Genomic DNA, 25,702 nt, shown 5'->3' on the forward strand with positions numbered 1-25,702 from the left:
GCTGAAGTGCTTAAAAAAAAGCCCAAAAAATCTCTCTATGCAAAAGCCACTGTCACTGGAATCGATCCTCAAGTGGCTGCAAAGAAATTGAACATGGATTGGGATTCTGCTGCTGAAATTGAGGATACAGATGCTGATGATGAGTCAGAAGTGCCTCCAGTGGTGGTCAGTTCCTAACCTGCCTAACAGATGATTTGTGATTCTACTGTTTTGCCTGGTTTGTTTGGTTTGCCATCATGACTATTACTCTTCGGATTGTGATGCTGTAATTGTAATCAAGGAACATTTGGTGCAGCCATAAACATATATAAGATCTGTCGATTATTTTAGTGCGTGCCTCTACATTTTTTGCATAGAGACTAGCTATTGTTTGTATTGGAATTAAATGATTTAGAGCACGTGTAATGTAGTATTAATAGCTATTACCCTTTATTCATGTGCTGATTAGCTCCTCTTGTAATAAATAATGTACAGAGAAAAAATCATCTAACTAAGTGGGCTGAGTACACACAGCGATTTACCTCCAATCCTCCTCTTTCTGTTATCAGTGGTTCAATGATCCATCACACTGTGCTTCTCCAGTGTCCAGTAGTTTTTTGGTGCTTTATTCCTTGGCAAACAAATATGCCTCCATCAGCTGAGATTTTTCGGCCAACACCCTCTCCCACCTGCAACCCCTGAAGAACCCACCAACCGGCCCAACCCTGACACCCACAACCTTTGGTTTCTGCACACATCCTCATGCTCCCGTTCTTTGCTCTGCGTGTCTTCCCATGCTCTGGCTCGCGTGAACTTGTGGTGCCTTTTCTGGCCACCATATTTTTCAGTGCCTCTGCCGGTCATCCTGCTATGCTTTTCCGACCTCACCTCACTGTTTTTTTGTTTTTTTTGGATATATCACCTCACCTCACTGTTCTTGGCTCAAATCAATTAGAAAATTTATCTTCATGCATTGTTCATGTGATTCATTACCTCACCTTCTGAGACAGACCTTTGTTTACTACACTCCAGCATCCTGTGCCCTAATCTTCACCCAGTCCACCTCTGTTGCATCTTTGCCGTAGCCCATGTGAAAAACTGGTGGGTTGCAGCCAATTACAGATCTTGGGCCACTGTTGTGGAGACGTAATTTGAAGGGCTGGGCTGTTAAGATCACCTTGTCAAAAAGGCTAAGGATATTCCTACCAGGGACCAAGCTAAGTGGAAACCAACTGACTTCTTATTGTAAATATTAGAATTATAATAATTCTAATTATTTTGTAATAGTTAGAACCCTATTTGCCTCTCGCTGCCACAAAGCCACTGGAAATTTTTTTCCGGGGACCATGAGGACTCCTGTTTCACTCCGTTTTCTCAGATCTATCATTCTACGGAGGTTTCTTTTTCATCAAACGACCGGAACAGTTAAAAAATAAAAATAAAACCCTTACTGCTCACTCGACACTGTTCACCGACACTGTTCAAGCGTACTGTTCATCTGAAAAAATAAAAATGGAAGAGAAATTTATTTTATTTTACTGTTCTGATTGACTATGTTTGGTAAGATCACACACCTTACATCTCTATTTACTTCTTGCACTAATTTCAAAAATTCATGGATTATGAATTCTGGTGCAACTGATCACATGACCTGTCTAGCTAATTCTTTTCTTTCATATCACCATACTAGTGGTATCCGTACTATAGCTGTAGTTAATGGATCCCACAAATCAGTTGGGGTTCTGGTAACATTCAAATTCAACCTTCCTTATTTTTAAAAAATGTTCTTTTTTTTCCTCAGCTCTCTACCAATCTTATCTCCACTTATAAGCTTACAACTAACATGAATTGTGCTGTCACCTTTTTTCTTACCCATTGTGTTATTCAGGATATCACCACGGGAAGGACGGTTAAAGTTGCTAAGGAGCAGGGTGGGTTATACTATCTCATTCCAGAGCATGCTACAAGGGATACCGGGAATCAATTATTGATGAGTCATCACCCGCCTACTTCATTCTCACAGATTTGGCTTCATCACAAATGCCTAGGGCACCTGTATTTGGCTTATTGAAGTCAATGTTTCCTTCTTTGATTAAGGATTAATTAATTGACTCCTTCCATTGTGATGTTTGTGAGCTTGCAAAACACCACCGTGTGCCCTTTCCTTCAAGTTCAATAAGAGTATTGAGCCCTTTACTCTTGTCCATTCGGATGTTTGGGGCCCTTCTAAAGTACGTAATATTTCAGGTGTTAGGTGGTTTGTTTCTTTTATTAATGTTTGCACTCGGGAGACATGGATATTCTTGATGAAAGACAAGTCAGAAGTACCAGAATTGTTTATTCGATTTTATCAAATGATCGAGACACAGTTTGGTAAAAGTATTAAGCGATTAAGATCTGACAATGTTACGGAGTATGTCAACCAGCGTCTGTCACAATTCGTTTCAGATAAGGGTATGATTCATGAGCTCACATGTGTGGATACCCCTCAACAGAATGGGGTTGCTGAAAAAAAAATCGACATTTGCTTGAAGTCACCAGAGCATTATTGTTTCAGACATATGTACTCAACTCTTATTGGGGAGAAGCCTTATTAAATGCAACCTATTTGATCAACCGCTTGCTTTCCAGAGTCCTTGGCCATGTAAGTCCTGTTGATCTCATGACCTCTTTTTTTCCTTCCGTTCCAATTATGCAAAGTCTCCAGTCTCGTATCTGTGGATGTGTTGCCTTCGTCCATATCCATAAACAATATCGGAGTAAATTAGAGCCTAGAGCCTTTAAGTGTGTCTTCCTTGGTTATGCTCCCAACAAGAAAGGATACAAATATTACCACCCTCCAAGTCGTAAATTCTTTGTCTCTATGGATGTTAGCTTCCATGAATCTGAGTCTTACTTTCTACACTTCAGGGTGAGAATATTATAGAAGCTTCATCCATTTTCTTCGAGTCTGAGTCTTCCTTTCTGTTACCTACATCTTCTACTATAGTAGTTACACTACATAACAATGAGAAGGAAGACATAATTTCTGAGGCTGAAAATTTATCTGATTCCTCATGTGACATGCCTCCTATTGATAGACAGAAAGTATGCAAAGCTGGGACACCCGAAATATTGTACCAAAGGAAGAAACAACCCACACCAGCAAATGCAATCGCCTGAACCGCTGGTAAGTACTGAACACACTACTTCTTTTATTCCTGAGCCTGATATTAATTCTGATGACTTGCTGTAAGGAAAGGGCAAAGATCTTGTACCCAACACCCTATTTCTCATTTTGTCTCCTCTAAGAATCTCTCTATGCAGCTTAGAAGTTTTATTACAGCACTTGACTCCATTTCAATCCCGAAATCAGTACATGAAGCATTAAAGGATGATAATTGGGTTCAAGCCTTGCATGAGGAGATGCATGCATTGGAGAAGAATAATACATGGAAAGTTGTTAGCAGGCCAAATGGAAAAAGGACAGTAGGGTGCAGATGGGTGTATACTCCGAGGTATAATTCTGATGGGACTCTTGAGAGGTATAAAGCTCGACTGGTAGCCAAGGGATACAAACAGACCTATGGCATTGATTATGAAGAAACATTTGTTCCAGTAGCCAAAATGAACACTGTAAGAGTTCTATTGTCCCTCGTTGCTCATTTTAGCTGGGATTTGAATTAATTTGATGTGAAAAATGCCTTCCTCAATGGTGAATTAGAAGAGGAGGTTTACATGTAGATTCCACCAGGATTTAACTCTACAAATGGAGATAATAAAGTTTGCAGGTTAAAGAAGGCATTGTATGGCTTGAAGAATTCCTCGCGTGCTTGGTTTGGAAGATTTACCAAAGTTATGCTTTCATTGGGATACAAGCAAAGCCAAGGGAGTCATACACTTTTCTTTAAACATTTTCAGGAAGGTAAGACCACTATCCTTCTAGTTTATGTTGATGACATTATTATAACAAGGGATGATATAGGTGAGAAATGTACTCTGAAAAAAAGACTGACTGTTGTGAAGTTAAAGATCTTGGAAAACTGAGATATTTTCTTGGGATAGAAGTTGCTCATTCAAAGCAAGGGATATTTATTTGTCAAAGGAAGTATGTTCTTGACCTCCTTAAAAAAGCAGGAAAACTTGGGTGTAAACCTTCCAGTACTCCGATCGAGTAGAATCACAGACTAGGAAGTGAAAATGAGAGCTCTCCAGTTGACAAAGAACAATATCAACGAATAGTGGGAAGATTGATATACATCTAGCACATACTCGACCTGATCTAGCTTATGCAGTTAGTGTTGTTAGTCAATTTATGCATGATCCGAGGGAGAAACACTTGCGAGCTGTGGACAGGATTCTCCAATATCTGAAAGGCACACCAGGTAGAGGACTATTGTTCTAGAGAGGAGGAAACCTATCCTTAGAAGTTTATATAGACGCCGATTAGGCTGAATCCATGACTGACCGATGGTCCACTTCAGAGTATTGTATATTTCTTTGTGGAAATCTTATAACATGGAGAAGTAAAAAGCAAAATGTAGTTGCTAGATCAAGTGCAGAAGCAGAATTTCGAGCTATGACTCAAGGTATCCGTAAGTTATTATGGCTGAAAATCATTCTCGATGATCTCAAGGTGAGATATGAAGGATCTATGAAGTTACTTTGTGATAACAAGTCAGCTACCCGTATAGCATACAATCCAGTTCAACACGATCGAACCAAACATATTGAGATTGATCGCCACTTCATTAAAGAGAAATTAGACAGTGGACTGGTCACTACTTCATATATTCCTTCTAGTTGTCAATTGGCTGATGTCTTAACTAAGGGTCTTCTTAATGATAGATTTCAAGAACTTACTCCAAGCTGGGAATGATAAATATCAATTCCTCAACTTGAGGGGGAGTATTGTAAATATTAGAATTATTTTATTATTATTTTGTAATAGTTAGAATACTCTATAAATGTATTTGGGCTTAGCCCATTAGGTTTTTTAGTCTCTTTAAATAGAGAAATCTTGTGCAAATATTATACAATTCAATAATATACAAATCTTCTTTTCTAGTATTCTCTTTGTAGTGTCTTGTGGTTTTCCATTGAGGCTAAAATTCAGTTCCAATACTACTTTTCTAGGACATACTATGATGTTTGGGCCAAGATCAAAAAGTGTTCTCCAATGATGTCAGCTATCTATACAACATTGTTTCTAACCTACTGGCTGTTAAGAAACAAGACATGGACACCCCCACTTATTCATGCTTGATAATTTGATTGCTAAAGTTGATGCCCTTTTGCCATTCACTCAATATATAGGCACTTGAATTTAGAGAGTATAACTGAGTGGATGAAATTGTGTGTTTGTATTAGTCTACACCTACATATTTATTAGTCCTAGCTTCAATTACAATGATTGAATGTCCGATATATAGTCCTAAATTTATTCCTAAATGATTTTACAATATATACATGATATCCTACCATTAATACCCAAACTTCCCATCAAGCTAGTGCCTATATACCATACGTGTTAAAATATTCTAGCCGTCCCCATCAAGCTAGTGTCTATATATCATGCGCGCTAAGCTTGTCATATATAGTTGACTTGGGCATCTCTAAGAGACTTGGTGAAATATTAGTAAGTTGATTAGTAGAGCTTACAAATGCTGCTATGATTTTTCCGATTGAATTTTCTCTCAAACTAATTGAAAATCTAATTTGCTTAGTTATTTAATGAAAGATATAATTTGAAGATATTATGGAATTTTTTAGTATAGGTAAGCTGAGTCTGATTCATCATTTACTTTTCAAGCTCAATGGGCTCTTGTATGAGAGGACATGTTAGAGAAATATAAAATCATTAATGTAGCTTCACCCAACAACTTCAGTTTTTGAGTTGAAATGGTTCTTTACATAATATCAAAGCTTTTGTGACCACAGGGTCACAAGTTCGATCCTCACCGCCTCCAATTTTATTGAAAAAATAAATTAAACATATTGTGGACATTCTTAGCACAAGTAGACTGGGCCTGATGCATTCTCCACCCTTCAAGCCCAATAGGCTGCCGTGTTAGAGAAATATTAAATATAAAACCATTAAAAAAGCTTTCATTTAATAGCTTAAGCTTTTGGGTTGAAATAGTTCTTAGTAGGCTGGACCTGATGCATTATCCACTCTTCAAGCCCAATAGGCTCTCGTGTAAGGGGGCGTGTTAGAGAAATATTAAAATATAAAGCCATTAAAAAGGCTTTCACTTAATAGCTTAAGCTTTTGGGTTGAAATAATTCTCTACGCAATCTAATTGTTACATGAGTTTCATTGGTTGTGAATGATGAATGTTTAATTCTTTGAGAAACTGCTTTAACCAAATGAGTTAAGAAATCACAATTCCCATCGTTGTTTCTTACTTTTCCACAATATAGATATCCTTAAAAACAAACATGGTAGCATAATGTAGAGCATCTATGTAAGGGGAGTTTGCCTAATCAGCATGTATTGTGCATCGGGACTCATCTTAGTCTTATGAATCTTCCTTTGTTGGTCATAATAAAGCTAATGTCATAGCTTACTATTCCTATTGTATTGTCTTGTACTAGTGGTGCTACACCAACTACTGTATCACCTAATGTTGTAACTCCTTTTGTACATTGATGTACCAGTACCATTAAAATATGTGTACAAGGGGAAAAAGGGAAGAAAGAGCGACCAACAAGCAGCAAAAATAGGTGATGAAGTGGCTGATGAGTTGGCTGTGCAAGTAAATGATGAGGTGGAGGTAAGAGATGAAATGGTTGATGAGTTAGCTGCACAAGAGCATGATGAAGTGGCGGATGAGCTGGAAAATAACAGAATGATAGTCGTCAAAGAGAGAGAAGGGAAGTTGGTCAGAGAAGTGAACACATGGCAAGCTCTGAATGGAGAATCAGTAGTGGGAGGGATGCAAGGGAAGTAAGGGGAGTTAGTTATATTGGAAAGATGGGGGATGGTGGGAAGTATGGAATTTGTGTCAACAGGAAAAGGGGATTGGGGTAGCTCTGCATGGTGGGTTGTTCCTTGTAGAGAGGAGTGTCTTGAATTGTCTTTTATCTTTGTTGGTTACTAGTGTCATTACGAGTATAATTACCTGGAGTCTATGTTGTAGTCAATTTGGTGAATCTGTGTTGATGTTATTTGGATTAGAGTCATGGAGTTTGTTGTTGAATTGTCTTTTCATCAATTTGTGAGTTTGTGAATATTACTGCAAGGGCTAAGTTCCCATATTAATACAAAATTACTGTTATACAATTTTGGTGCCATCATACATTCTATTGTTTCTGCTGATGTTGCTACTAGTTCCTCTTCCTACATTGTTTGGCACTAAAGGTTGGGGCATCCTCATCATGAGGCCCTTAGGAAAATAATGTTACATAATTGTAATATCTCATTTACATATAAAACTTCTTTTGATTTCTGTCCAGTTTGTTGCTTGGTGTAAAGAACCAATTCAACCCAAAAGCTTAAGCTAGTGGGTGAGGGCTTTTTAATGATTTTATATATCTCAACATGCCCCCTCACATAAGAGCTCACTGGGCTTGAAGAGTGGACAATGCACAGGCCCACCTACTTGTGCAAAGAAAGAAATTCCACTAGAAAGAAAGTGGGGGGTGGTGAGGTTCGAACCCAGTACCCCGAGGCTCTGATACCATGTAAACTTCTTCTTCTAATTCGCCGTTGAGGAAGGCATTTTTCACATCAAATTGTTTCAAATCCCAATTAAAATGAGCAGCAAGAGATAATAAAATTCTTATAGTATTCATTTGGCCACTGGAGCAAATGTTTCTTCGTAGTCAATACCACAAGTCTGCGTGGCTACCAGTCGAGCTTTATATTTCTCAAGAGTCCCATCAGAATTATATTTTGGAGTATACACCCATCTGCACCCTACTGCCCTTTTTCCATTTAGCCTGTCAACAACTTCCCATGTATTATTATTCTCCAACGCATTCATCTCATCCTGCATGGCTTGAACCCAATTATCATCCTTTAATGCTTCGTGTACTGATTTCGAGATTGAAATGAAGTCAAGTGTTGTAATAAAACTTCTATGCTGCATAGAAAGATTCTTAGAAGAAACAAAATGAGAAATAGGGTGTTGGGTACAGAATCTTTTCCCTTTTCTTATAGCAATGGATAAGTCATCAGAATTAATATCAGAGGCTTAGGAATAAAAGAAGTAGTGTATTCAGTACTTACCAGTGGTTCAGGCGATTGCAGTTGTTGGTGGAGCAGTGTGGGTTATTTCTTCCTTTGATACACTAGTTCAGGTGTCTCAGCTTTGCGTATTCTTTGTCGATCAATAGGAGGCATGTCACATGAGGATTCAGATCTATTTTCAGTCTCAGCAACTAAGTATTCCTTCTCAACTTGGGTAATAGGTGTAGGCAACAGAAAGGGAGACTTAGACTCCGAGAAAATGGATGAAGCTTCTATACTGTTCTCCCCCTGAAGATGAGGGTGTTGAAAGTAGGACTCAGATTCATGAAAGCTAACATCTATAGAGACAAAGAATTTATGACTTTGAGGGTGGTAACATTTGTATCCTTTTTTGTTGGGAGCATAGCCAAGGAAGACACATTTAAGTGCTCTAGGTTCTAATTTACTTCGATGTTGTTTATGGATATGGACAAAGACAACATATTCTAAGACACGAGACTGGAGACTCTGCATAATAGGAACAGAAGGAAAGAAAGAAGTCATGAGATCAACAGGACTTACATGACCAAGGATTCGGGAGGGTAAACGGTTGATCAAATAAGCTGCAGCCAATAAAGCTTCTCCCTAATAGGAGTTGGGTACAGATGTCTGAAACAACATTGCTCTAGTGATTTCAAGCAAATGTCGATTTGTTCTTTCAGCAACTCCATTCTGTTGAGGGGTATCCACACATGTGAGCTCATGAGTCATTCCTTTGTCTTTAGTAAACTGGGAAAGACGCTGATTAACATATTCTGTACCATTATCTGATCTCAAGCGTTTGATACTTTTACCAAATTGGGTTTCAATCATATAATAAAACTGAATAAACAACTGTGTCACTTCTGCCTTATCTTTTCATCAAAAATATCCATGTGATCCGAGTATAATCTGATGAAGGTCCCCAAACATCAGAATGAATAATAGTAAATGGTTCAATACTTTTTATTTCACTAGAAGAAAAAGACACACAATGATATTTTGCAAACTAACAGACATCACAATTAAAAGACTCAACAGATTGAGACACTACTTAAGTAAACTAAAAGGAGGGTGACCCAAGCTCAAGCGCTTGTGATGAAGCCAAATAAGAGAATCTGAAATAGATTGACGAGTCATCAAAGTCTGATCTCTGGTACCTTCTGCAGCAAAGTCTGGAACCAGATAATATAACCCACCCTGCTCCTTAGCAACTCCAATCGTCTTCCCCGTGGTGAGATCCTGAAAAACACAATGAGTAGGGAAAAAAGGTTACAATGCAATTCAAATCTGTAGTAAGCTTATGAGTAGAAAGGAGATTGGTAGAAAGTTAGGGAACATAGAGAGCATTCTTGAGACATAAGGAGGGTTGGATTTTAATGTTACCAGAATCTACAACTGATGTGTGTGATCCATCAGCTACGGCTATAGTACGGATACCAACAGTTGGATTATAAGAAAGAAAAAGGTCAGTGCAGCAAGTCATATGATCAGTAGCACCAGAATCCACAATCCATGAAGTTTTGAAATCAGTACAAGAAGCAACAAAAGAATGAGTGCATGAGTTCTTACCAGTCATAGCCAAAGTACCAGTACCAGAAGGCTTATTGAGAGATTCAAATACGGATCTAAGCCGTTCCAACTCCTCACGATGAATATAGTAAACTCACCAGGCATCTGTGAGGTCTCATTCACAGGAGAAATGTCTGAGGGGGCAAAGAATGACTGACCACGTGAGGTTGACCTACCAAACTTCTCTTGAACCTGTTGTTTTCCATGAAGATGGTAGCAAACCTCTTTTGTGTGACCTGGTCTTTTACAATAGTTACATCAACGCCCCTCTTTACTAGACTTAGGAGGAAAAGACCTTGGAGGTGGCCTAGCTGAGACCATAGCAGACCAGTCAGTGGGCTCAGAATCAAAAGTAGTTGGAGTAGTAACTTTAGATGAGAGCATGATGACAGTCCTGCGACTTTCTTCACCCCTGACAGTGTGAAAAACTTCAGAAAGAGATGATAATTTTTCCTTACCAAGAATTTGAACTCGAATAGGGTCATATTCTGAGTTGAGACCACAAAGAAAATCAAAGATCCTATTGCGTTCAATGGAGGTGGTCAGAGTGGCTGCATCCTTGCTACATTCCATCTTCAAATTCTCGTACTGATGAAGCTCAGTCCATAACCCATTCATAATACCATAATATTTTGTTATAGAGAGAGAGCCTTGCTTGGTAGAAAAAATCAGATTCGTCAGATCATAACAAGTGGCAGCATCTTGCTTCATTAAGTAAGTCTGTCTGAGAATATTCCAGATCTCAAGAGCGGAAGGTAAGAATATGCAATGTTGACTAACCTCATGAGTCATAGAGTTCCATAACCATGTCATAATAAGAGAGTCTTCATCATCCCAGTCAGCAAATTTTGGATCTATTTTGGCAGGAACAGGTCCTTCAAGAATCGTAATTTTACGACACCCTTTAAAGATGCTACGAACAAGTTGAGACTATTGCAAATAATTCTTCCCATTAAGATGATAATTCTGATGAAGAGGAGGATGGTCATTTGGAGAAAGAATAACCATCGAGCTAGCCATCGAGCGTGTACCAGATGATTGATTGGTTGGAGTATTTTCAACGTTTGACATAATAAGGGCTGAGAAAAAGAAAAACGACCAAAAAAGCAACGAACAACGTCAGTGAACAGTACCAAAAACACTGTAGAAAGATCCTAATCGAGTCAAAATGCCACAATAGTCCCAGATCCAGGTGCGCAAGAAGGAGACGAGATGAGCAAAGGTGGTCCGAGGTGAACCCCCTCCGTCACGCGCTGTCACGAGCCGGAGAACTCCTCGGCTTGTGGGTGTCATGCGCAGAAGAAGGAAACGCGCGTGGAGGCGCGTGTCTGGCCTGCCGAAGCTGGGCTTTTTAGGTGATGGTCGCCCGGAGATTGCGCTCCTGTCTGTGGGTGGTCGGAGTCCAAAAAGTCACTGTAACAGTGCGTAACAGTGAAAAACAGGTCCGATTTACTGTTTCAAGGCTGTGTGGAGATATCGTTGACTAGAAACAGTAGATAAAGAATAGATCAGAGGAAAAAGAAGTCCAATAAGGGTCCTCTCGGTCCAAAAAGATCACTGGAAAAATTTCCCGGTAACTGATAGCGGCAAGAGGCAAACAGAAAAAGGTTTCCGCTCTAACGATGGCAGTTGCGGAAGCAGAGCCCTCAGAATCGAGAGCTCTGATACCAACTTGAATTTAATAATATTGAATTGTATAAAATCTGTACAAGAGTTCTCTATATAAAGAGTACTAAAAGACCTAATGGGCTAAGCCCAAAATAAATTTCTAGAGTATTCTAGCTATTACAAATAAATAAATAAAATACTAATTCTAATATTTACAACACTCCCCCTCAAGCTGAGGAATAGATATTTATCATTCTCAGCTTGCTAGTAAGCTCTTGAAACCTATCATTAGGAAGATCCTTAGTCAAGACATCAGTCAATTGACGACCAGAAGGGATATATGGAGTAGTAATCAGGCCACTATCGAGTTTCTCTTTGATGAAGCGGCGATCAATTTCAATATGTTTGGTTCGATCGTGTTGGACTGGATTGTGGGCTATACAAATGGCTGACTTGTTATCTCAGAGTAACTTCATAGATCTTTCATATCTCACCTTGAGATCATCCAGAGTGATTTTCAACCATAACAACTCACAGATCCCTGAGCCATGGCCCGAAATTCCGCTTCTGCACTTGATCTAGCAACCACATTTTGCTTTTTACTTCTCCATGTTATTAAATTTCGACAGAGGAACATACAATATCCCGAAGTAGATCGTCTGTCAGTCACAGTTCCAGCATAATCGGCATCTGTATAAACCTCTAAGGAGAGTTTTCCTCCTCTCTGGAACAATAACCTTTTAGGTATTGGAGAATCTTGTCCACAGCCCGCAAGTGTTTCTCCCTTGGATCATGCATGAATTGACTAACAACATTGACTGCATAAGCTAGATCAGGTCTAGTATGAGCTAGATATATCAATCTTCCCACTATTCGTTGATACTGTCCTTTGTCAACTGGAGGGCTCTCATTTTCACTTCCTAGTCTGTGATTCTGCTCAATCGGAGTACTGGAAGGTTTGCACCCGAGTTTTCCTGCTTCTTTAAGGAGGTCAAGAACATACTTTCTTTGACATATAAAAATGCCTTGTTTTGAATGAGCAACTTCTATCCCAAGAAAATATCTCAAATTCAATAGTCAGTCTCTTCCTCAAAGCACATTTCTCATCTATATCATCTTCTGTTATGATCATATCATCAACATAAACTAGGAGGATAGTGGTCTTACCTTCTTGAGAATGTTTAAAGAAAAGGGTATCATCTCCTTAACTTTGCTTGTATCCCATTAATAGCATAACTTTGGTAAATCTTCCAAACCAAGCACGCGGGGATTGTTTCAAGCCATACAACGCCTTCTTCAATCTGTAAACTTTATTATCTCCATTTGTAGAGTTAAATCCTGGTGGGATCTCCAGAAAAAGGTTTCCGCTCTAACGGCGGCAATTGCGGAAGCAGAGCTCTCAGAATCGAGAGCTCTGATACCATGTAAAAAACCAATTCAACCCAAAAGCTTAAGCTAGTGGAAGAGGGCTTTTTAATGATTTTATATATCTCAACACATCGTTAAAGCACACACAGTCTTGCAGCAATATATTTGATCAATAGATTGCCTAGTGTTGCTTTGAACTCTAGGTTCCCTATCCTAATTTATACAACAGTCCTTTGGTTTACAAATTCTTGAAGGTTATAGACAAGAGGTTATGGGTCTTTCATGTCCTTGCTAAGGACCAAATTGGAAACACCTTCCCCGAGCCTATGTCAGCTACCCGGTCTGTGAGCTTAGAGACAAACTCATGGTCTTGGAACTAAGGACCTTGAGTTTGCGGGGGTGTATTGGGGAATACATCACATTTGTTCAAATGTGTTCTCTGTGTTAGGGTACTGTGCTATAGTTGCTATGCTATGGTGTGGCAAGACTTAGTAATATGTTACTCCTGTTACAATTCTGTCAGACGGTTACAAGTCATTTAGTCTAGCTGGCTTTCTATTGTTAAGTTACAACAGACTTTAGCTTTCAGTGCAAGCCACATGTATTATATCTATACATAGATCTCTCTGGTTGTGAGAAGATGAGCCTTTCAATTTTATCAGAGTAGATGTCTGTGTTCGCTGTCTTTCTCTCTCTCTATTTTCTCTCAATTTCTTTCACTTTCTCTCATACTCTGTTAGATCAAACTATTAAACAATAGTGTTAAATTTCCCAAACCAAACCCTTGGAGATTGTTTATATCTATAGAGACTTGTTGATATGACAAAAATAGTCCAAAAGATTTCCCGTGAGCAACAAATCTTGGAGGTTGCTTTATATTGACTTCTTCTGACAGATAACCATGGAAAAAATGTGAAATGAGATGATTTTATCGCCTAGGAAAGGTTGGAAAGTGTTGTAAACTACTCCTCTTATGGGAATGACAAACTGTAATTAACATAGCATTGAATATTGTTGGGCTATGATAAGTGGGCCCAAGTCCAGCAATGCAAAGGAGTCCATAGCAGTTAGTTAAAGGAGAGAGAGACTGTTATATGGGGTGATTTGGGTTGGGGTTTACTCATGCATGAATTAAGTCTTTTCTGGAAAGGGAATTGGGAACTCTATGGTGAAGTTGTTCACCTTAGGGGGAGCTGGGTTCTGCGGGTATTAGTCTCAAGTTCTGTGGATATTAGTCTCGACTCTTATTCTGCACTTGTTTACTTCAGAATTGGTAGTTTTTGTTATTAGCATTTGTTTCTTGACAATTGATGCTCTTTTTTGCAAGGAGCTTGTCTCTTTGGTTATTCGAATATACATTTTTGTTTCCATCAGACATACTAAGATTCAATTTAGCATTGGGAACAATAGGATCCTAGGAAATAGTTTGGACTCTTTTGGAAATACTAATTGTGTTTATTATTTTATGCATGTAGAAATTAGAATATTGAGGGCTAATCACTAAAGCAAATAAAATAATAATAATACACTTTCTGTTGATAGAGGTTAGTGGCAAATAGCTACCATAGATAGTAAGAGACGAACAAATGTCATTTTTGCCACTGGAGAAGGCATTCTCGTAATCTAGTCCAAATACCTCGAAACGTGATGGGCCCATAACCGACAGGTCCTGGAATCAAATTAGCCTCTAACGCCATGTTAAGAGATAAAACGAAAGATATTAATGGAATCCATGTCTAATCTACATATAGAAGAGTAGATTATATAACCAAAAGTATTAAATACCATAAAAAATATCGATATCATGGTTTTCCTAATTACATGATTATGACCAGTATATACAATGATACTGGACAACATTTACCTGGTTTCCAACACTAATAACTAGTCTTCGACGTTATCATGTACCTACATCTCCTATTGTTTGTTTTGTAGTTTAGTTACCCGAGATCGTTTATGACATCCTAGCCTCTAGAAATTACATGTCACGGATTCAGTGTGTCTAAAGTGTCTACACAGAATGTGTGTCATGTCCATTGAGAAAACTAGTTCTTTTCGGACCAGAGTCAATAAACAAGCTGTATCTCCTTTTACTCTGGTCCCTCTATAACCTGAAACGATTTCCCTGTACTTGATTCAGAAGGTTTAGTTGCGTCATTCAACATGACTAAATGTGAGGCTGATCATTATGTATTCTTCTGTCCCCACGTAGTCATTGTATTTGCTTGGTTGTTTATGTCAATGACATCATAGCCATATGCAAATGATCAAGCTGGCATCCAGAATCCTAAGTAGTAGTGTCTGTCACACCACTTCCAGACAAAAGATTTGGACTATATCAAATATATTTTTGGGCATTGAAGTTGCTCGATCTAATGCAGGTATTGCCATCAATCAAACAAGTATGCTTTACACATACTTGACGAAGAAACAGGTATGTTGCACTGCTGACCTAACAATAATGGATCCTAATGTCAAACTCTTATTGGGTTAGTGGGAGCCACTAACAGACCCTGGCAGATTAGATATTTATAGTTTGACTTTCTGTGCAACACATTAGTTAGTCTATTTGCTATTAATTTTTAAAAGTTTGTTGGAGCAAAATGAGTTATTATTATTATTATTGTTATTATTATCTTTCTTTCCATTTTGCTTCTTTTTTATTATGATGTTTTATTTTTTGGGTCAATCCTATGAGCTTTCCACTGAGGAAGTTCTTTCTCGTGCAGGGCTATGGAGCACTATACTTAGTTACGGCTTTCCCCGTTATTATTGGTATTTCAGTAGTTTTGATTTTGTTTTACAATTCCCTCCAGTAAGAACTGGAATCCCACTCAAATTCACTGTATAATCTTACATTATATTAAAATGAGTTAGTGTATCATATCACCGTGTTCACCTAACATCATCACAAGGTTGTTAGTCTAACTGCATTACAAAATTCATCTTTACAAGGAAAACCGCTCATAAAAAATAAAATAAAATAAAAGACAAAACAGTTTTTTGTTGCCATTGATAGTTTATTTCGTACGTATCTCTCTCTCTCTCTCTCTCTATATATATATATATATATATACATATATATATATATATGTATATATACAAGCACGTTTGAAGTTTAGTTTGTGATTTGTTTTGTTGTTTGACACGCGTTTTTATCACGTCGTGCATACAATATTTAAATAAATAAAGGATAATTGATCATTATTTCAATTTGTTACTTATCCTTCATGGGAATTCAACATTTTCTTATGTGTAAAATATTTAAATAATCTATATTAGAGAGAGAACATGATCGTCACGACTATGATGTGGATGGTCATGCTGCCATGGTCACATTTGTCATGTTCTAAGCATTTTTTTTTTTTTTTATATATAAGTAGTTAAGTCAGCTACGCTCTCCCATTGTACAAGTCCATGGCAAGTTGAGTTTCTGATATAAAAATCCCTATTATCAGAAAGCATGGCTTCCAAAAAGTAGATAAAATCAACAAAGAAAAAGCATGCATTGCAATGATAGTTGAAGGTGATTTACCTGCAAGAACAATGGACCAACCCAAAATCTCAATCAAGGAGAGCTCACAAAAAGAAAAGCAGATTGTGGAATCTTCTATTAAACATGGGTTTTTTGAGACTGCTGCTTTGGCAGCCATTGATTTGCACTCTCCATCACCACAACCTCCAAAGCCAAAGTTCTTAAGCCTTAGTCTTCCAAATTCAGCAAGCTCGTCACCTTTGTTCACTTCAACTCTGATGAGGAAGAAATCCAAAGGTGGGGGGAGTATAGAATCACCAAGCCATGCTAGTAACTTGATGCTCAAGCATCAAGATCTACTCCAAAAAATACACTTGAGGAGCAAGTCATTTGCCGAAGGAAGAGCCTTTGCACTCTCTGATGAATTTGATGTCTGGTTGGCCAAATCAAGCGTAGTGGAACGTAACATTTATCATGATAGCTTCTCCAAAACTGAAGAAGCTATCAAAGAAAGTCATGTGAATTGCAATGACATTGAAACACTTGAAGATGAGGGGTTTAAATGCAGTGCTCTTTGCCTTTATCTGCCAGGCTTTGCAAAAGCTAAGCCAGTTAAAGCAAGAAAGGAAGGATTAGAAGTGGAAGCTGTAATATCTAGGACAGTTTCTTTGGAAAAGTTTGAATGTGGTAGTTGGTCTTCTTCAGTACTATTCCATGAGATTGAAGGAGGAGACCCCATGAATTCCTTCTTTGATCTGCCAATGGAATTGATCAAATGCAGTGCCAATGATGTACATGCACCTGTTACGTCAGCTTTTGTCTTTGAGAAGGACCTTAAAGGGGTTCTCAAGAATGGTTCCTCTAGAGCTTGTGCTAGAAAATCAGATACTTCACCTCACCGTGTTCGGTTTTCTACATCATCTTCTACATCCCACCCTAGTTTAAGAAAAACCAGAGAGGATTTTAACGCCTTCTTAGAAGCACAAAGTGCATGAGGATGATGGAATCACTCTTATGGAAGGTGGAGTAGTAACACAATAGTCCTAACACTATTTCCGGTCGGTTCTGCCACTTCCAACAAAATCTTTTAGCACGAGCTATATGTTAACTAATTCATTTATAATGGAAAAAGTAGAGCGTGCTTGTGATAAGACTGGTTGCACAAAATATCATCATAATGCAAAAAAGTATATTCAACTATGTAATTTGAGGTATGTACTCTCATGGCAAACGTTTTACTTGATTTTCACTCGTATTTGTGATACATAAGCAAGATATATTATTTTTAAGGAAAAAGTTATTTTAAAGTTATTCTTTTCCTTTAAAGTGAAAAAGTAATGATGTATTCGTTTTGAAATTTTAGTACATTAAAGGTTATATATTGTTGCGACTTCGGCAAGTGCACCGATTGTAAAAATAATAAAGTATACTGAGTACGAGATTGTTCTTACGAGGATTAGAATTTCAATCCCTAATTCGCTATTTACGCTTAAGTTGAACAAATAATAAAGGGAGTTGAATAAAATTTGATCACGGATATTGTATGAAAACCAAACTAAATAACAAAGCAAAAAGATAAAATTTTGAATTACTTGACAATCAAGAAATGCAATTAGGGATTCAACTTTCCCCAATTTTCCCTTTATATTCTGAATTAAAACTTTAATTAATCACCCTTTTTATATTGCCCATCAATTTTCGTAAATTAGTTAAAACTCAATCCCTTGGCATTCTAACCCTTTACTATCTTAAAAGAATCCTAATCCCCTGGTGTTTGTCAAAAAGATTTAAGTATTAATATCAAGAATCATAAAGATGACACAATTCATGTCTATTCCTATAGTCATACAAATTAATAATGAATGAGTCAAACTAAATTCATATGATAACATCCCTATTGTCATATATGAATCCTATTTCATTCTACAAGAACAACTCATAGAAGGTGATGCATTTACAGTTGGCCCATTGTATACGGCCTAACCATTGATTCAAGAAGCCTAGAGTCAACAAGAATTGTGGGCCCAATAAGTATGCCTCAATTGTTGAAAGAAGCAGTTATTTGAAATATAACAAATTACGATTAAATTCAAGTCCCAATAAAGCAACAAATATGATTGTGATCATTTGTTTGGCAAGAAAAGAAAAGCAACACATTTGACGTGATTTGAGATCTAAGATTTGGGACGTGTTTTGAATGATTTATTTATTTTTAGAAGTTAATTATCGTTATATTTATTTTTAGGAATTTTCTTATTTTTAAGATTTTGAATTTTAGATTAATTTGTAATTAGTCTATAAAAGGGTGCTTATGACCCTTATTGTATGAGTTGAATTTTGTTATTTTGATAATTAAAAATTCAGAATCAGAGGGTTACTCTTTTATGAGATCCTAACTTTTTATTTAGCTACTTTTCTATGTGCTTTCAGCATCATTTAATAATGCCGAAGCAGTGCCTCATTGACTAAACAGAAAGAAAGACTGAACACAAGGATTACGAGAAAATACTATTTCTCTTTTCTTAATTTTATTCAACCAAAAATAACCTAATAATAGGGTTCTCTAAACCTTAAATAGACAAAACAGAATAACAAAAAGGTAAATAACTAACAATTATTGAAAAACCCTAAACTATGGAAAAGCTCAATCCAAGTCAGTCAGCTCGGGTGCATCATCCTCCCTCGCTAGGAAAAGATTCGCCCTCGAGTCTGCTTCGTCTTCATTGATATCAACTTCTTCAGGTGGTAACCCAGGTGGCAACTTTTCTTATACAATATCACCAAATTCCCTAATTAATGTTAGGACTTGTGAATACAATTCTTTGATATGCTTAGTATGTTTATGTGCATTCGAACTAAACTGCTTAGAGACTAGAATTAATGCAAGTTCTAAGGAAGTGAGTGGACAAAACCCATAGATTATACCAAAAGAACTATTGCCTGCAGTTTGGTTCAATGATTGAATCTGTGGTTTGTCATAGGAAAACTTTGCTTGATGTAACATCAAGTCCCATTGCCCCTGACGATCTCTAATTAAACTTCTACCAAAAGCTAAATCTTTATCTCCATGGAGCATGAGGTTGTTATACCCGTTGTGCCCAATTTCATTATATTGTTTGCAAACTAAAGACTTCTTGAATGAAGGATCATTCTGCATGACATCTTTGGTGACTATGGACTAGTGTGGACTCTTAGTTGGTATATTATGAACTTTTATGCATTGCACTTGGTCGCATATTGTATGCGATACCTGCTAACTGCGGAACTGCACAACATAAAGGACGTCTAACAGAAATTTTTTCGTAAAAAGGGGAGATATTTTTAACCTTTAATTTTTTTATTTTTTTTATTATTTGCTGTTTTAATTCAATGCATTTCATTCAAATTTTTAATTTTTTAACAATTCCCAGATTTGAACTTTGCTGTCCTCAGCAATGTAGTAAATTAAAGTTAGAAGCAAAGATTAATTCTGTGAAGAAAAACATGGAACATGAATATCTTAAGAGATCAGACTGCTATGCATGTATAACTTCCTGTTAAAAACTTCAAACAATGTTTTTCAGCTTTATCAAGAAATTCAGATCATAACTTGAATGTTCATCACTAGGTAAATATATAACTCTCATCACTCTAGCGTTTGATGGGTTTCACACTCATTCCTTCAGTGTAGTAGTAATTCTATAGGCTTGATCATATTCTCAAGTTCCTAAGATTGAGGAACCCATTTGACATGCATAGACTGATCAAAAGGTCTTTGATAGGTTATAACTTGGCCTGGTTTGGGGGTAAGAATCTTTTGGACAGAGGCTGATTAATTTGTGAGATTGAAATACTGAGATATTTGACAATACTTTCTTCTCAGTCTTTGATTCTGCCACTTTTCATCATTTTGGGATTCTTATTCCCCTTTTCACTGCCTTTTTCTTTCTTTTCCTTGTTTGCATATGTTTTCTTTCTTTTCTCTTTCAAGCTGCATTTTTGTAGACCATTCTTCTTTTTCCTTTTTCAACTTGCTTAACTTTTCTTTTGAGGAGTACCTTGACTTTTTCTTTGATCAGCATTTCAATCTCTTTCAAGGTGTGTCAATGGAGAAATGGTTAAGTAATTTTCATCAGGTTTCTGAATAAACTGGTCTAAGGCTCAAAAGGGATAACAATGGAAAATTCTTTTAGGTAGGCTATTTAGCTCTAAGTTAACATGAATAAATATGTCTTTATCATGTCAGTAATGCATGCAAGCCAGAGAAACAGTTCAAGTTCTAGAAAACTACTACAATGAGGCCTCTCTGGAAAAAAAAATATTTTTGTTTAGGCTCAAATCCTCACATTGTGATTCAAATTAGAATCTAATTTCAAAATTTCACATCAAGCATTATCTAAGAGTTTTAATCAAAACAATTATACAAACGAGCAGTCATCATTCTTAGATTATAAAAACAATTGAATGCTCCACAGATATCATGCTTCTTATAATTCAATCTAATTACTTCCTGAGTAAGCTCTGCAAAATCTAGGAACGCTTGTTCAGGAATTCACTATTTTTGTATTTTTTTAAATTTTCTAAAAAAAATTGAAAATTTGAATGAAATGCATTGAATTAAAACAAAAAATAATAATAAAAAAAATTGAAGGTTAAAAATATCTCCCCATTTTACGGAAAAATTTCTGTTAGACGTCCTCTCTGTTGTGTAGTTCCACAGTTAGCAGGTATCGCATACAATATGCGACCAATTCCCAGATTTAGAACGTTGTTGTCCTCATCAACAAACTAACTAGTCGAGTGAAGCTACTTCTGCACAGGTGGAACACTCACACACTTGTTAAACAGAATAATCGTAAAAGTGAAATGTATAAAAGGGAGACATAATCAAACCATAATCTAAAAAACAACAAAAAGAAAATACTAAAGTCAAGGTAAATGGTGAGAATACTGGCGCTGGCAGCGTGGAGTTCATGCTGTGAGCGCGGATCTCACTGGAACTTTTGGAACTGCGGCGCTACTAGCGCCAAGTTGGTGCTGCTAGCGCCAATTCCCAGATTTAAAATTTTTCCATATGGTCACTAATTCACCAAGTACTTGACATGTTAAAATTAAACTAACTAAGCAAATAAAAAAATAAAATAAAAACAGAAAAACTACTTTTGGGTTGCCTTCCAATTAGCGCTTGTTTAACGTCACGAGCCTGACGTACCCCCTGTGATTACGGTGGTTGAAAGCATGCTAGCATTGATGACCCAGTCTTCTTGATCCAGTATTGTGTCTTTCCAGGATCATATGCACGTGGGTGAGGAGGAGGTTTCTCAGAAACTTTAAGCTTAGGTTTCAATTGTTCTTCCTTGCTCTTGGACTTTTCCATCTTAACCTTTGGCTTGCTTTCCTCATGCCGCTGATGGACTTCCTTCTTGTTCCTTTCCTCAACCTTTTTCTCCGCAATGTAGTTAACTTGGTTTTTAGGTTGAGATGCAGGAATGGAGCTTCATTTGTAAGTACCTTGAATGTTGCTTGCTCTCCATCCACGCGCATTATTAACTCTCCCTTAGGTACATCGATTAGCGCTCCTGAGGTTGCTAGGAATGGTCTCCCGAAGATCATAGGCACACTGGCATCTTCATCAATGTTAAGAATAACAAAATCAACAGGAATTAGAAATTTGTTTACTTTGACTAGCACATCTTCCACAATACCATGTGCTTGCTTTGTTGAGCGGTCGGCCAGTTGAACATTCATCCTCGTTGGCTTTACTTCATCAATTCCCAGCTTTTTCATCAGGGTGAGGGGCATCGCATTTATGCTGGCACCAAGATCGCATAAGACTTTCTCTATGGTCGTCTTGCCGATGGTGCATGGAATACTGAAGCTCCCTGGATCCTTCAACTTGGGAGGCAAGTTTTTCTGTATGATTGCACTGCACTCCTCTGTTAGTGTAATAGGTTCATCCTCTGTGAGCTTCCGTTTCTTAGACAATGTCTCCTTCAGGAACTTTGCATACGAAGGCATTTTCTCTAGAGTTTCTGCAAAAGGAATGTTAACTTGTAATTTCTTAAAAATATCTAAAAATTTAGACATTTGCTTCCTTTGCTCATGTTGCTTGCTTCCCATGGGGTATGGAGGTTTCTCAAAATGTGAGAAATCCCATTGCTTCTTTTGAACTACAGGAGGTTGCTCATTTGCTTCTTCTTTGCCTTCTTGAGTGTGCTCATCCTTGCCTGTAGGAGCTTCCACTTTTTCCAGATCCTCGCTTTTAGTAGTGATGGCATTGCAGTGCTCCCTTGGGTTGATTATAGTGTCACTGGGGAATGTTCCCGGTAATTTCAAAAAACCCATCATGCATATAAACCACCCCTCCATGAAGTATGGTGGAATAATCAATGGGTCAAATCGAGGACACAAAAGCTTAATCTCACAAGCTAATAGTCCCAACTAAGAGTCCACACTAGTCCACAATCACCAAACAGCACAATCACAGTCTGTTTATACCAGAAACATGATCAATATACATCATCTAGAAGTTCATAACACTACGATAACGTCTCCTTTTTCGTTTAATGCCCTTAGGCTTCTCTCAAAGCCATAAGCCTTGAATCGAAGTGGTTTTGACTTAGCTAACTTATTACAGAAGTTCATATTAACCAATTAAGGGTCCAGAAATCAAACCCACGCTTCTGTTTGGACAGAACAGTTCAAACTGTGAATTTTCCAGAATATCCGGATATTTCACGGGGATATATCTGGATATCCATATCTGGATATCACAGACCCAATATCCGGATATCATATCTGGATATTTCGCGACAGAATGCAGTTCTGCATTTTCACGAAGATATCCTTACTAGGTTCAACTTTTAGTGTTACCAGACATTCAAACATGCATATTTAGATACATTTTAGCTAGGGTTCATGTTGGCTACTTAATAATCTCATTTAACATGCCAAGTCTTGATCTTTTTACAAGGAAACTCAAGAATAAAGGTAAGGAATATACACCAAAGGCTCAAAACAGAGGAAAAGAATGATATTGGAGCTTCCTAATCAGCTCTATGATTCTGACCTCACAAGACCATGAAAATGGTTCCCAAGTTTGGTCTTTTTCTTCACAAAATGGTTCTTTGAAGCTTCGAAGGCCAAGGAAATGGATCCTTCACCATTAACCAGTGAACTCAGCTCTCAAACCTCCCTAACCAGCAGCTACCACTCAGAAAGAAGGTGCATTTCCCCCTCACAATGTATACTCTCAAGTGCTCATGATAGCGACTCGGCAAGTGCACCGGTCGTAAAGTAATAAAGTGTACTGGAGTACGAGATCGTTCCTACGAGGATCAGAATTTTCAAGCACTAGTTCGCGAATCGCGTCTTAGTTGGACAATCAAGAGTTTAGATGAAGAGAGTTGTGGTTCAAAGAACTTAAAAGTAAAAACAAGTAAAGGCATGCAATATGAAAATTCAGAATTAAAAGGATGAATGAAGATGATGTTTGATTAAGATTTAAAACAAGCGTAGTTAAGGTTTCGACTTCCCCCAATATCCTCAATATGTTATGAATTAAATGACCAAGAATCTGTTTCTTAATATATTGCCAATCAATTCTATCTGAGTTAATTACGGCTCAATTCCTTGTTACCATAAATCTATGTAATCTTGAAAGAACTCTAGTTCCCCGATTATTCCCCAAGAAAACATGCATTAAGATCAAGAATTACAAGATTGCATAATTACCCTATGTCTATTCCTATTCCTATTCTTAGATCACAAAGATTACGATAAATTATCAAGTCAAGGTTCATGCACCAACATCCCTATTGTCATACAATTCCCCAAAATCATTCTATAAGGAACAAACTCATAGAAAGCATTAAAAATAGATAATTTATTCAATTATAAAAAGAACAAGATTCGGAGACAATTTAATTCATAAACATAAAGATTCAATACTGAATTGAAAAGAAATAATAAAGAAAAGAGAACCCCAAGTCTCCATTGGTGTGATGTTGACTTGGTTCCTCAGTGTTCCAGCGCTCCGCAATAGGATTCCTCCTTCAGTCTTGGTGTCTGGATGAGTATGTATGAATTTTTCAATTGGTCTTGACCCCAAGCTCTTTATTTATAGCTTTTGGGGTTGTATTCTTCATTAAATCTCCAATGGATCCATATCAGATTTGTGGTTGATTTCATCTTTGTTTCCTTTTTGCATTTGATATCTTGGAGATTGGTTAACGATTTTGAGCTTTTAAATCTTGTTGTGATATTCCATCACATCTTCTTATTGGAGTTATATCTTATCTCAATCAAGGTTGATGTGTTTCTTCCTTGTATCTTATAGAATCCTGCTGCATATCTTGATCAAATCTTTTCCTGGAGTTGCTTTGACTGCGTATGGATGTTTTAGCGTGATGTTTGCGCGCTAAAACGTGATTGATATGTATTGTTGTCTGCCTCTGGGCATTTTGACGTGCTGACAAAGGGAAATTGATGTTGTCAGGGCGTTTTAGCGCTCTGTTGGGCGCTAAAACGCTTTCCTCCAGTGAATTTTGGTGTTTTCTTCATCTTGAGCCTTTAAACATGATTCATGGACGCCAAAACATCCTCTTACAGCTGGTACACACTTAGAATCTTGCTTTCTTGTGACTTCAACTCAACTTGATGTCTTCTTTTGGTTCCAAAATGCCATAATAGGTGTCAAAAAACCCTTGAATTCAGAATTATGACAATATGTTTGCAAGATATTCAATTACTGTAACTTTACAGTATAAAACCCTAATTTCCATGCAATTCATGATATATTTCAAACATAATTAAGCCTAAAAATATGGTAAACCAAGGGTTTATCAGCTCACAAGGTGGAAGAGGAAAAATACATGGAAAGATAAAGTTTTTGGCTAAGTTTATGCTTATACACAAGTCTCCAAGAAGAGAAGGAAGTTCAGAAACAAGGAACACAAAGGGAGCTCTACGTAGACAAATATGTTGTCCTAGGTTATTGTGCAAATTTTCTATTTATAGGTGCACTTACTTAAATTCGTCAGTATTAGTTCTAATAGCTCCACTAATCATCATTTTAATCTCAAACTTCCTATTCTGAACCTAGCCATTTTTCTAGGAATTATCATACTTTTCTTTTAAATTTCGCAGCACTTTGCCGGTACGCGTTTGATACGTAGCCGGTATAAGTTCTGACATCAACACTCATTATTATGACTCCAAACTTGCTATACTTGACCTAGGTATTTTTCTAGGAATATTCATGTACTTATTATAATTTTTCGGGATACTTCATCGATACGCATTTATACCGTTAAGCAGAACCAGTATCTGCACTTTTTGTCATAAAAGAGACTTTAAGCATTATTCGGCTTTCTAAATAATCACCTTACCATAGTTATGCATAATCTTTATCAAATCCATGCTCTGGCATAGATAATCTCATTGAATTAACTATTTAGCGGTGCGAGTTCTTACACTCACCCCACCTTTTAAGAATTTTGTCCGCAAAATTAGAGACATATATGTCCCTA

At 37.3% G+C, this 25,702-nt stretch overlaps 2 protein-coding genes across 3 annotated transcripts in view; both read left to right on the forward strand.

The window, feature by feature from the left end:
- The window catches only part of LOC133293242 (ycf3-interacting protein 1, chloroplastic), a 32,760-nt gene extending 17,053 nt beyond the window's left edge, over nucleotides 1–15,707 (forward strand). The window contains exons 5-7 of one of the 2 annotated variants that reach the window (XM_061491782.1): nucleotides 1–165; nucleotides 15,100–15,152; nucleotides 15,448–15,572. In XM_061491782.1, the coding sequence (XP_061347766.1) occupies nucleotides 1–165; nucleotides 15,100–15,141 (207 nt within the window). In that variant the 3' untranslated portion in view covers nucleotides 15,142–15,152; nucleotides 15,448–15,572. Of the gene's footprint in view, nucleotides 166–15,099; nucleotides 15,153–15,447 lie in introns of both variants that reach the window. The other variant, XM_061491781.1, reaches the window with a different exon arrangement.
- Nucleotides 15,708–16,231: 524 nt separating this feature from the next.
- On the forward strand, nucleotides 16,232–17,188 carry LOC133293244 (uncharacterized). The gene has a single exon (XM_061491783.1). The coding sequence runs from the start codon at nucleotides 16,232–16,234 to the stop codon at nucleotides 17,186–17,188; it is 957 nt and encodes a 318-aa protein (XP_061347767.1).
- The last annotated feature ends 8,514 nt before the right edge of the window (nucleotides 17,189–25,702 follow it).

The sequence above is a fragment of the Gastrolobium bilobum genome, unplaced genomic scaffold (assembly GCF_033153095.1).
Source record: "Gastrolobium bilobum isolate Gb01-03AN ecotype WA unplaced genomic scaffold, APGP_CSIRO_Gbil_v1 utg75398, whole genome shotgun sequence".
NCBI classification, from domain to species: domain Eukaryota; kingdom Viridiplantae; phylum Streptophyta; class Magnoliopsida; order Fabales; family Fabaceae; genus Gastrolobium; species Gastrolobium bilobum.